Below are 13,028 nucleotides of genomic sequence, written 5' to 3' on the forward strand. Positions count from 1 at the left end.
GTTTTTTCAGGAGGAAAGCTGGGCCCTAATTAGAGTTCCTCACTTAACAAGGACATGTAGCCCATGTGCTCACTGCTATATACACCCTTAAAGAACACATAAGACATTGTTTCTCAGTTATTAGTCCAACAACTTCAGACTGTAGGTTGCAGCCATCCTTTAGCTAAAATCTTCTAAACAATCTGCTACTGAAATAATTTGCCATCCAGAATCGAGTGTTTTTTTTTTTAAGTATGAAAAGTGAGGATTTGTCTGAAATAATAAGGATCACTTGATTTGGACTTAAGTATATATCAGTCACCAAGCAAGAAAGATGATGAGCACCTGTGTGACAAATGCTAGTTTAGTAAACTGTGGCCTTTTTTGCTGGGTGGGGAGACACAACGGGTAGGCAAGAAAAGGCCCCTTCCATTCATTTAAACAAATGAAAGGCACTTAATCTTTAAAAAGAGCAATTAGAAGCCATCAAATCTACTCCTAGATATATAGGCAACAGAAATTACTATTTAGCCTCACCAAGAAGTACATATGTTACCAAGACATGTACTAGAATGTTCATAGCAGCACCATTCATAATAGCCAAACTGGAAACTGCCCAAAAGGTCCATTAATAGCTGAATGAGTAAATAAATTGTGGTATGGTCCCATAATGAGCAACCTATAACCACATGCAACAATATGGGTGACTCTCATAATGTTGATAAAAGCAGGTAGACACAAAAGAGAACATACTTCATAATTCCACCTATAAAAAGCATAAAAACTGGCAACAACAATACATGGTATTAAAAATCAAGAGCATAGTTACCCTTAGAGAGGACAGTGACCAGAAGGAAGCAGGAGAAAGCTTTTAGAGATTCTGTTTCTTGATCTGAATGCTGGCTGTATACATGTTTTGAATTTTTAAAAACTCAAGCTATAAACTTATTATACATACACTTTCCTGCTTGTATATTGTAACTCAATAAAAAGTTTTTTAAAAAGCCACAATCTAATGGGCAACATTATTATAGAACACAGCAGAACTGTTCAACATGGACAGGACTACTAAGGAAAGATCTTAAATTACGTACCAAAACACTTGCCACTAGAGTTCTATAGCCAAACCTTGATGGATATAGAACTTCTATGCTCAGCCTATAGTCCAAGTTCATTCTCCTCCCTGCTATGTTGAAATGTCTCTCTTCCCCAATACACCCTTAAATCAGTCTCCTAAGGTTGCTGTCATCAGGTTAAATGTGATATATAAGCAAAAGCTTGGCAAATATAAGCACAAGGCTGAGTCACAGAATTGGTTGGTACCATTTCTTATTCCTGGAAATAAATTAGAGAAATCAAGAGTTCACATCTTCCCGTTTCAAGTCAGGATGCTTTTAAGAAGACAAAGCAGAATAATCATCCAGCAGTTACATTTCAATTTCAATTACTAATTAAAATTAGAATCTTACTGTCCAGGAGAGAAGGAAATAAGGCACAAAGTATTGGCTGATAAATAAAAATTGGCAACTATTTTTTTTCCCATACCAACCACATAGGAGGCAACTATTTTTGAATAGCTTATTTATCAGGCTACTTATTGGGTATTACAAACATTTTTCTATGTGTTCTACATACTAGAGGCAAGAAGTAGATAACATATTTCCTCAATTTGAAGGTACTCGTTCCTGTGTTTCTGAAATTAGAGTGTCTTACAATCAATACACTCGTTTAATGTAATTTCTACTCCCCTGTCCCCCTAAAAAGTTGCATTAAATTGATGGTGCATCGTATAATCAATGGAGTCTTAGAACAAGGTTAATATGCTATGATATTATCCTCAGATCCTAAAGAAATTGAGGCTCAGACAGGATAAATAACTTGCCTAAGGGTACACAACTAGCAGGGGACTGAGCCAGGCCTTGAGACCATGATTCAACTACTTGAAATCTAACAGCCTTTCTACTCGAATAGAAAAGGAAAAATAATTTGCTATGATTGATTTGGAAGAAATCACCTTCAAAAATGTTTTGCTACATACTTATTTTTTTCGTAGATATTATGCAAAGGAGTTAAACAAAACAGCTTAGAACTATCCTTGACTCAACGAAATAGAAACTGAAACTGAAGCTGTCTACAAAATGGTGGTAACACTTATCTCAGGATGACTGTCAGAGTTCAGTGACATGACCTCGGGGAAGTTGTAACAGGGTGATGTTATTTTGTCCAAAGAAATGAAGAAATATAGCCATGCAGGCGGCCCTGGGAGACATAACCTTAGAAAACACAAAGGCAGCAGGAATTGCCACCTCTTGTGTAGCTAATCAACGATTAATATGAAGACATTTCATTATTGTGAACTATTTGATTGATGAACATAAATCTGAGGGACTCAGAATAGGGAGAAATCATAGACAACAGTATAATGAGTCTTAACACACACCTGTTTCAACCTATCCAAACTAAAGAAATAACGTTATAAACCTCAGCGTTCTAAACCAACAAGCTACACACAAGAATCTAGAGCTGAGGAGGAAAAATAACTTGTCACTTCCAACATGAGCACACAATTCTAAATCAATCACTCCCCCATTTTTGTAAGTTGTGAAAGATTCAGTTTCTAAGGAAAAAAGGAACTTTCTAGCAGAACTCTGCTAAAGCACACCGCACACTGTCCGTGCACAGCAGCCTCTCAAATGCAGTTTTTCCTTGACTGCTTCATTTGCAAATGAGTTCCTCCAGGTGGGTCTGAAAGTTACATGTGTCCAAAATAGGCAAGAATCAGAGTAACAGGAAGAAAAGACAAGGTACAGCTGTTGGTCTTTTCACACCTGGGCAGTACACTGTCCTGCCTCCTGCTGGCAGCTGAGAAGAAATAATACAGGGAAGATGACAAAATCGTGGAAGATGTGACAAGAACGATTACTCTTTTTAATCAGTTCACCACTTTTAACCTTATACACCCGCAGCCTGTTAGGCTTATTTACATTGCTTCTTTACAATGTGCTTATTTACATCGTGCAGTCACTAGTATCACTACACAAGTGAGGATTTTGCTAACAGGGACAACAAGCCGGTTTTGACCAGGTCCTCCTCACACATTAATACGCCACCATTGCTCCCCATGACCACACATTACCCAACAAGCCACCAGGGACAAAGTACACAACATTCTCTCAGCCAACAAATATTTAGTAAAGTAATAAACAAAGAACAGTATGCAATTCCAGCTGCACTCCAGAGTCATGTTTTTATATCCAACTGTTCCCTTGGCTTCGCCACATGGATGCCTGAAAAGCATCTCAAGACTTAGCACAGCCAAAACCTAACTCTTCATCCATACCAGCCCCCACTCCCAACCCAGGTATCCCTGACCATTCCCCATCTCAGTCAAGGGCTCCGCCATCCACTCAGCTGCTCCTGTGAAAACAGTAGTATCTTTCAGTCCTGCTCGCTTCACCCATTCACTCTTTATATCCGTTCAGCTGTAATCTCGTCCCCTCTGCCAAATCTATGCCCTTTTCTCTATCTTCACAGCCACACTGATCCAAACCACCATCTCTCTGGCCTCCTAACTGGATTCATCTCTCTGATCTCATCACCTAGCCCTTCCTCCTTCAACCCCCTCCATACACACACAAAGTCCACTCCACAGAATAGTCAGGGCAATCTGTCGGTCCTTTGTTCACAAGGCTCCAAAGACTTCATAGTGCCCTCAAAATAAAGTTCAAACCTCTTAACATGACCTACAAGGCTCAACTATGATCTAGCTTTAACCCACCTTTCCATCTTAGCTTTACTGCACCCAGCCCTGGCTATCTCCCTGCTGTCATCTACTAATCCTCACCCTACAGCTGACCCTGTGCCAGCTGGCAACCCAGTCTTCTTCCTGTTCCCAGCTCCTGCTTCTGAGCCTTTCACTTACTAGTCCTTCCTGGAAGGTTGTCTCCAGAGCCAGATCTACCCAAAGCTGGCTGGCTGGCTCCTCAGTATTCCAATTTCTTCAAATGTCTTCTCTGAGGCCTTTCTGGGTGGAACACCCTATCAAATATTACACCCCTTAAAACACGTGCCTCTATGTCTTCACAGGATCTGAAACCTTTTCAGTCCTATTTACTATTGTACCCCAGTGCCCAGCACACAGCAAGTGCCCAATTACTTCCAACAACTCAGTTAATATATAAGCACCTACTATGTCCCAGGCACTATTCTAGGTAACAAGGACAGTGGTGAACGGCTCTCATGGAGCCTTATTCTCTGAGGGGAAGCAGACTAATAAATACCAAAGGGTAATATGTAGCAAGAAAAATGAAGGATAAGGCCAGGCTCAGTGGCTCACGCCTCTAATCCCAGCACTTTGAGAGGCTGAGGCGGGTGGATCACCTGAGGTCAGGAGTTCAAGACCAGTCTGGCCAACATGGCGAAACCCCGTCTCTACTAAAATACAAAAATTAGCTGGGCATGGTGGCGTGCACCTGTAATTCCAGCTACTTGGGAGGCTGAGACAGAGAACCGCTTGAACCCAGGAGACAGAGGTTGCAGTGAACCAAGATTGCGCCATATACACTCCAGCCTGGGCAACAGAGCGAGACTCCGTCTCCAGAAAAAAGAAAGAAAGAAAGAAAAATGAAGGATAAGGGATAAGGGAGTGGAGTGAAGGATGGGCTATTTTATGTACGGCCATCAGAGAAGGCCTTGTCAACAAGATGGCATTTGGGCAGAGATCTGAAGAAGGTTAGGAGGTAAACAATTGAGCCACGGTTATCTTCCTCAGGCAGAGAAACAACATGTGCAAAGGCCCTGAGGAGAGATCCAGATAAGCACTGAAGTAACAGCAAGGATCTCATTGTGGAGCCTAAGGTACAAGTTGGAGAGTAGTAGGAGATGAGGTCAGAGAGGCAGCAGGGGCCTTGCAGGCCACTGAAAGGACTTGGATTTTACTCATTAAGAAGACATGGTAGGATTCTGGACAGAGGAAAGACAGGACTTGATGTAGGTTTTAAAAGGATCACTCTAGCTGTCTAGAGAAAAGATGGAAAGGAACCAGATTGCAGTGATAATGGCTTGCAATGGAGAATGAAAAGGCATTGTATTCTGGATATATGTCTCAAGTAGAGTCAATAGGATTTGCTGACAGATTGTGGGGTGTGAGAAAAACAAGAAAAATAAAAGATGACTCCGACAATTAACTTCAGCTCCTCTAATAACGGAGTTGCTATTCACTTCTAAGGCAAAGGGGGAAAGGGGATTCAGTTTTGGACACGTTAAGATGAAGATGACTCTTAGTCATCCAAGTCGTGATTTCAAGTAACTGCTGGATGCACAAATCTGGAAATAGGGAGACAGATCTGGACTGAAGATATTTATATTTACATTTCAGAATCTCCAGTTTATAGAAAGTATGTAAAGCCCTGAGGCTGAATGAATGAGACCACCTAAAGCTAGGGAGAGTCTATAGAAAAGGTCCTATAACTGATTCCCAAGGCACATCCTAACATTTAAAAGTCAGGAAGATAAGGAACCAGCAAAGGAAACCAAGAAGTAATACCCAGTGAAGACAGGGAAAGACAAGAAAATGTTATCCATAGGCCAAGTAAAGGGCTGAAATTAATGCCAGATCTTGCTATCTGACCTGCCACTGATTGAAGTTTTAAATCAGAAATTGGTGAATACAGATAACTTTCAGAAAACTGGCACTCTCTTGACAGAAATGTTACTCTGGACTGTTTCCTTCATGCTTAAGAAAATAACAAGGCCTTCCATTTCTGGACAAATGTACTCTTTGCCCATTCCTTCGTACATTCTATTACTACGTGGGGGACACTAAATTAGGGCTAGAGGGAAATGCAGAATACACTCGTTCTTTGTATCTCTGACTTTAAATCACTCCTATAGGAAAAACAAAACAAAAAAACTCCATTAACGTGAAAGGAACTCAGCTATAAGTTGGTGAAGTTGACACCTACAGGCCACCCACGTAGGTGACAGAGGGAGGTCAGACGGCAATGCTCCAGGCGGACCTAATCGCCAGCGTCCAACAGATTGACAACTACCAACGACTAATCTCACTGCTTCCTTCACTGAGTGCGAAGAGCGGGAAGCACAATCTCACTATACTAGTGAAGTCAACCCCTCCCCACCAGGCCAGCCCACAACTCCAGCTATCCAGCACCCCGCTCCAGATCCCAGAGCCTCCCCGGGCCCAAAGGACCCCGCCCTACACCGCCGGCGCCGGACGCACTACAAATCCCAGCAGGCACCGCGCGCCCGTAACATGCCAGCCTACGCTTAGCCGCCGCTGGGCCTCCTGGGGCCTGTAGTCTCCACGCCCCCCGTCTCCGGTAAGTACCTGAAAGCGATAAAGGAAGGCTTCGGGCCAGAGGAAGAGGTAGGCCGGGCTGATGAGGCCGAGTTTGCCGACCAAGGGCACCGCGACGGTGGCGGCGAACCAATAGCGCGTGATCGCCGGGATGCTCCTGAACCAGTCTCCGATGTCCGACATCTTCGACCCACAGGTAGCCAAGATGCACACGACCGCCCAACTCCCCGTGCCGACCCCCTCACGACGCGGCCGGCTCCGCGACTGTTAGGTGTCTAGGTGGAAGCCGCCGAAGCCGCGATGCAGAAGGCGGAGACGGGCGGACGTGGCGCCACCGAATTCGGACCAGCGAGGCAGCCTTCTGAGGCGAAACTTCCCCTTCCGGCGACCGCGGACGACGTGACCAGAAGTCCCGCCGCTTAAAGGGTAAGCGCCGATTTTACCGCCCGACCGAGGCTCGGCGTCCTGGGGGGCGGAGCCAGGTAGAGCGACGACACAACTGGTGGGAAAACAGTGGTTGCCTGGAGCAACGGCAAACGCTCCGGCCAGTGGCGAGGCCAAATGCCATTCACCTAGTTCTCAGAGTTTTAATGTGGCTGGGTCCACCTGGAGGGTATTTAAAGGGAACGAAGGCAAACGAAGTGTCTAGTTCCTCGTCTGCTCACTCATTCCACAAGTGTTTGTTGGGCACAGTTCTAGACACTGGGCAGCTGCGGCTGTCAGCGCTGTCGTGGTACCCTCTCTCCTGATCTTAACATCCTCATTGGGATAATTTATAAACAAATAGATAACGAAGTAAGATAATCTCAGAGAGTGATTAGAAAAATAGGAAAATGAAATGAGATGATGAGGTGGAGTGACGGGGTAGGGGTGCGGCAGTGTGAGGACAGATGGCTACCTTAGGTATGAACTGGGCCAGCCAGGCCAGAGATCTGGGGGAAGAATTTTCCATGCACAGAGAAAAGCCGCTCTAACTAGGTTGGAATGTTGGAGGAACTAAAAGCCAAAATGATCCATCTTGTCTAATTCATCTTGTATAAGAAGGAATCTTTAAGAAAAGATACTGGCCGGGCGCGGTGGCTCACGCCTGTAATCCCAGCACTTTGGGAGGCCGAGGCGGGCGGATCACGAGGTCAGGAGTTCGAGACCAGCCTGGCCAACATGATGAAACCCCGTCTCTACTAAAAATACAAAAATTAGCCGGGCGTGGTGGAGGGCGCCTGTAGTCCCAGCTACTTGGGAGGCTGAGGCAGGAGAATTGCTTGAACCCGGGAGGTGGAGGTTGCAGCGAGCCAAGATCGCACCATTGCACTCCAGCCTGGGGGACAAGAGCCAGACTCCATCTCAAAAAAAAGAAAAAAAGAAAAGATACTGAGTAGAGTTTCCCGTTGTTTTGGGATTTGGGGCCTACAGTTTAAGATTGTTAAAGTCTTCCAATAAAGAGCACCAGGAACAAACCTGTAGTCAACAAAGTTAGATTTATTAACTTGCTGCAGCAAGGGAGACTGCACTCCAGAGGAACCTCAATGCCTCTCATCAAACGGAAGTGTCATTATTGGGTTATGGGAATGGGGGGAATTTTTGGTAAGAATTAACTGGAGCAGTGTTTGATAGACTCGAAGCAAAGCAGAGCTGTGTGTAGCATCAGGTTAACATCAGACCTGAGTAGGAAGCAGGCTCTTTCCTTGGAAATCTCAAAGTTAAGACAAATGTGAAACGTTGGGTCTGAAAACTCTTATCTAAAGCTTTGTACCTGTATTGAAAATCCTGTGTCAAAGTGACCTGTATGGCTCAGATGCTGTGGACAAGAATGGGATGTTCCATTCACACGGAAAGAATGTCAGACAGCAGAGTTTCCAACATTCCATAATTTTAGAGAATATTTGTCAGCACCATATCCTTGATGTTAATTAATAAAAAGTTTTTTCATAACAAAAAGGCATTAAATATTCCACAGTGTAATGAGAGTATACAACATTTGGGAACCAATGGATAGCAAATATACGAAGAACACAGCTGGTGGGAATATAAATTGATACAGCCTTACAAAAAGATAATTTTGATATAAAAGCTAGATATTTATATAAATAACAGATAATACTTGACGATATTGCCTGAGGTTTATTCTGTTTATTTCCCTCTACTACCACCACCATGGTTTTGTACCCACTACTCATAACCAAGGTACAGTGAAAGAAAACAGGGGTTATCTGGCTTAGGTGGAGGGCTAAGGAAAGTTTCTCTGATAAACTTAAAAGTACACGTGCATGAGAAAAAGACAAGAACAAGAAAAATGTACACCCAATATCTGGCAGTGTTTATTTCTTTTTTTTTTTTTTTTTTTTTTTTGAGACGGAGTCTTGCACTGTCGCCCAGGCTGGAGTGCAGTGGCGCGATCTCCGCTCACTGCAAGCTCCGCCTCCCGGGTTCAAGCGATTCTCCTGCCACAGCCTCCCTAGTAGCTGAGACTACAGGCGTCCGCCAGCACGCCCGGCTAATTTTTTGTATTTTTAGTAGAGACGGGGTTTCACCGTGTTAGCCAAGATGGTCTCAATCTCCTGACCTCATGATCCGCCCGCCTCGGCCTCACAAAGTGCTGGGATTACAGGCGTGAGCCACCGCACCCGGCCTGGCAGTGTTTATTTCTAAGTTGTGCTCTAGAATTCATAGAGAGTGAATGCTCTGGAATTCAACTTCGGCCTTTAGAAACACTGAAGTTTTAATCAGAGCAACGGTAGGCCAGGCATGTCTGGTCTTTTCTTGTAACTTTACATTCAAAGGCTTTCTGGCTGGTCCGATGGTAGTGATTTATCAGAACTTATTAACATTACTGTCACTAAAGTTGGTATACAACCCCCCCACTGCTAAATTTGACTGGCTTTTAAAAATATTTATTATTTTTAAATAATATTGAATATTTATTAAATTTATTATTAATTTATTAATAATATTATTTAAATAATTATTTTTTAAAGGCTTTCTCTTTCTACAAAGTCTTAATAATCATTTTAATGACTAATATTCTACTAGTGATGTGGCAGAATCTTTTGACCATTTTCCTATTTCTGATACCTGTATATAGTTCTATAAGGAATACCTTTATGCATATACATTTTATACTAATAGCTAACTTTTTTATTTACTAATATCTAACATTTGCTGAGTGTCTACAGTTTGATTGGCACTCAGCTATGCCCTTTATGGGCATGGTTTTAATTAGTCTTTACAACAATGCTTCAACCCTATGAAGTACTTTTATTTCCATTTACAAATGAAGAAACAGCCTTAGAGAAGTTAAGTAACTTGGCACTTGCCGGCAGGTGCATATATAAAACTTAAACCCAGATCTATTTAAAGCCAAAGGTGGTGCTTTTTTTTTTCTTTCTTTCTTTTTTTTTCTTGAGACAGCGTCTCCCTCTCGCTTCTGTCACCCAGGCTGGAGTGCCAGTGGCGCAATCTCGGCTCACTGCAAACTCCGCCTCCTGGGTTCATGCAATCCTCCTGCCTCAGCCTGCCAAGTAGCCAGAATTACAGGTGTCCACCACCATGCCTGGCTACTTTTTTGTATTTTTAGTAGAGACAGGGTTTCGCTATGTTGGCCAGGCTGGTTCCAAACCCCTGGCCTCAAGTGATCCACACACCTCGGCCTCCCAAAGCGCTGGGACTACAGGCATGAGCCACCATGCCCAGCCCAAAGGTGGTGCTCTTTCATTCATTTATTCAGCAATGCTTTTGTCCAGTGCTTGTTATATACCAATAACAGTTCTAAACAGTGAACTAAACTGACAATTATCTCCACCCTCTTGGAACTTACATTCTAGAGGAGGCAGAAAGACAACAGAAAGAGATAAAAGTAAGATGTACAGGCTGGGCGCGGTGGCTCACGCCTGTGATCCCAGCACTTTTGGGAGGCCAAGGTGGGCAGATCACCTGAGGTCAGGAGTTCGAGACCAGCCTGGCCAACATGGGGAAACCCCGTCTCTACTGAAAATACAAAAATTAACCGGGCATGGTGGCATGCGCCTGTAATCCCAGCTACTCAGGAGGCTGAGGCAGGAGAATCACTTGAACTCGGGAGGTGAAGTTTGCAGTGAGCTGAGATCACGCCATTGCACTCCAGCCTAGGCAACAAGAGCAAAACTCCTCTCAAAAAAAAAAAAAAAGTAACATGTACAGTAGGTAAACTGGCAATAGGAATAGGAAAAGAAAAAAGAAGAAAAGGAGATTTGGGCTGGTGAGGGAAGGCCTCACTGCAAACTCAGAAGATATTGAGTACACGTCTCAGGGTGGTGAAAGAGCAAGCAGTGTGGAGATCTGGAGGAAGAACAGTTCAGATAGAAGGAATGGCAAAGACCTTGAGGTGGGAATGTGGCTGGCATGGAGACCTTAAACACGAAGACCCATGTGGCTGAGTGGAGCGAGAGTGGGGATGGAGGGTCAAGAGACAAAGGAAGGAGAGAGTCACTGGAATCATGGAGGACACTGTAGGTTATTGAAAGGACCTTGTATTTTACTGTTCTTACCCACTAGGCCACACTGCCTCTCGATCCTTTTGTTGAACTGATTTCCAGGAGTAGGATTTAAAATAAAAAGATATTAACAGCTCAATGACTCTTCCTCCTAGAGGTGGTGTGATTGTGAACCTAATCAAACTTAGGCTACAGGACCCCACACTTGCACAGGCCTTTCCAAGACTCTGTGCAAAACTTTGTGAATTTTTTTTTTTTTTGAGACAGAGTTTTCACTCTGTTGCCCAGGTTGCCCAGGCTGGCATGCAGTGGTGTGATCTCGCCTCACTGCAACTTCTGCCTTCTGGGTTCAAGCGATGCGCATGCTTCAATCTCCCAAGTAGCTAGGATTACAGGCACCTGCAACCATGCCCAGCTAATTTTTATATTTTTAGTAGAGATGGGTTTCACCATGTTGACCAGGCTGGTCTCGAACTCCTGACCTCAAGTGACCTCCCCCCCTCGGCCTCCCAAAGTGCTGGGGTTACAAACATGAGCCACCATGCCCAGCCCTGTATTCATAATTTTATATGATGTTTCTTGAAGTAGGTCCTCCAAACTGTATAAACTTTAGGCCCAAAAAAATCCAGATCTGCCCACGTACTTCATATTGCCATGTTGCTTTTCACCTTAGAAAGGTGACTCTGGGCCAAGCACAGTGGCTCACACCTGTAATCCCAGTACTTTGGGAGGCCGAGGCGGGTGGATCACCTGAGGTCAGAAGTTTGAGACCAGCTTGGCCAATATGGTAAAACCCCATCTCGACTAAAAACAAAAATTAGCTGGGCATGGTGGTGGGCACCTATAATCCCAGCTACTCGGGAGGCTGAGGCAGGAGAATTGCTTGAACCTGGGAGGCAGAGGTTACAGTGAGCTGAGATCACTCCACTGCACTGCAGCCTGGGTGACAGAGCAAGACTCCATCTCAAAATAAATAAATAAATAAATAAAAATAAAAGTCTCATTCCAGTCCTGCCTGCCCTTCCTCCCACTCAAGTCAAAGCCCTTCCCTCCCCTTCCTCTTTCTTTCTCTCTGAAAACAGTCAGATGCCCCAAGAGAATGGCATTCCAGAATCCTATGACTATAGCTTTGCAACACCAATGAGTTATGTTACATATATACTATATATATATATATATATATATATATATAAATTGCTTTCACCAAAAACAGGAAGAGCCAACCTGCATAATATAGCAAGACCCCATCTCTACAAAAAAAGAATTTTTTTTAATTAGCAAGCATTATGGTATGTGCCTATAGTCCCAGCTACTTGGGAGGCTGAAGTGGGAGGATCACCTGAGCCCAGGAGGTCGAGGCTGCAGCAAGCCATGATCACAACACTGCACTCCAGCCTCAGCAACAGAGCAAGACTCTGTCTCTAGAGAAAAACCAAACAAAACAAGAAGAGGGTCTCAGATCGTGCCCTCTAGAATGTGAGCTCCATGAGGACAGGGACTTTGTTTTGATCACTTTTGTGTCCCCAGTGCCTAGAACTGTGCCTGGTACATAGTAGGTGCTCAATAAAGGTTTGTTGACTGCAATGAATTATGATTCATCCTAGAACTTTTCCCTACCCTTATCCCAGTCACCACCACCCAGGCTAGGTTAAATACCCACCACCAACTTCCTCTGTACTCCTAGAATACCCTGCACAAATCACCATCATTGCACTTAGAACATAGTTTGATAACTGTTTGTGTGTGTGGTAGCTGTCTCCTCCTCTAGAGTATATGTTCCTCCCGGGTAGAACCTGGATTTTATGGCTCCTCACATAAGACTAAATAGATTTCGTGAGCAAATCCTGACCTCTCCACCTTCAAAATATGTCCCAAATTAAACCACTTCCCAACTTTTCCACTGAGCTACCCCCTGGCCCAACTACTATCATGCTGGTGTCGGGACTTTTTTTTTTTTTTTTTTTTGAAACAGGATCTCCGTCTGTCACCCAGACTGGAGTCCAGTGGTGCAATCTTGGCTCACTGCAACCTCTGCCTCCCAGGTTCAAGTGATTCTCCTGCCTCAGCCTCCTGAGTAGCTGGGATTACAGGTGCATGCCACCACAGCCTGACTAATTTTTGTATTTTTAGTAGAGACGGGGTTTCACCATATTGGTCAGGCTGGTCTCAAACTCCCCACCTCAGGTGATCCACCTGCCTCAGCCTCCAAAAGTTCTGGGATTGCAGGAGTAAGCCACCGCACCCGTCCTCAGTGCCTGGACTTC

General features: G+C 44.1%; 1 protein-coding gene across 2 annotated transcripts in view; it reads right to left on the reverse strand.

Annotated features, from left to right (window-relative positions):
- Positions 1 to 7,635, reverse strand: part of DERL1 (derlin 1) — a 29,957-nt gene extending 22,322 nt beyond the window's left edge. Inside the window, exon 1 of one of the 2 annotated variants that reach the window (XM_519933.7) lies at positions 6,326 to 7,635. In XM_519933.7, the coding sequence (XP_519933.1) occupies positions 6,326 to 6,478 (153 nt within the window). In that variant the 5' untranslated portion in view covers positions 6,479 to 7,635. The remainder of the gene's footprint in view (positions 1 to 6,325) is intronic. The other variant, XM_054656987.2, reaches the window with a different exon arrangement.
- Positions 7,636 to 13,028: the final 5,393 nt, after the last annotated feature.

This window comes from Pan troglodytes, chromosome 7, assembly GCF_028858775.2.
Source record: "Pan troglodytes isolate AG18354 chromosome 7, NHGRI_mPanTro3-v2.0_pri, whole genome shotgun sequence".
NCBI lineage: Eukaryota > Metazoa > Chordata > Mammalia > Primates > Hominidae > Pan > Pan troglodytes.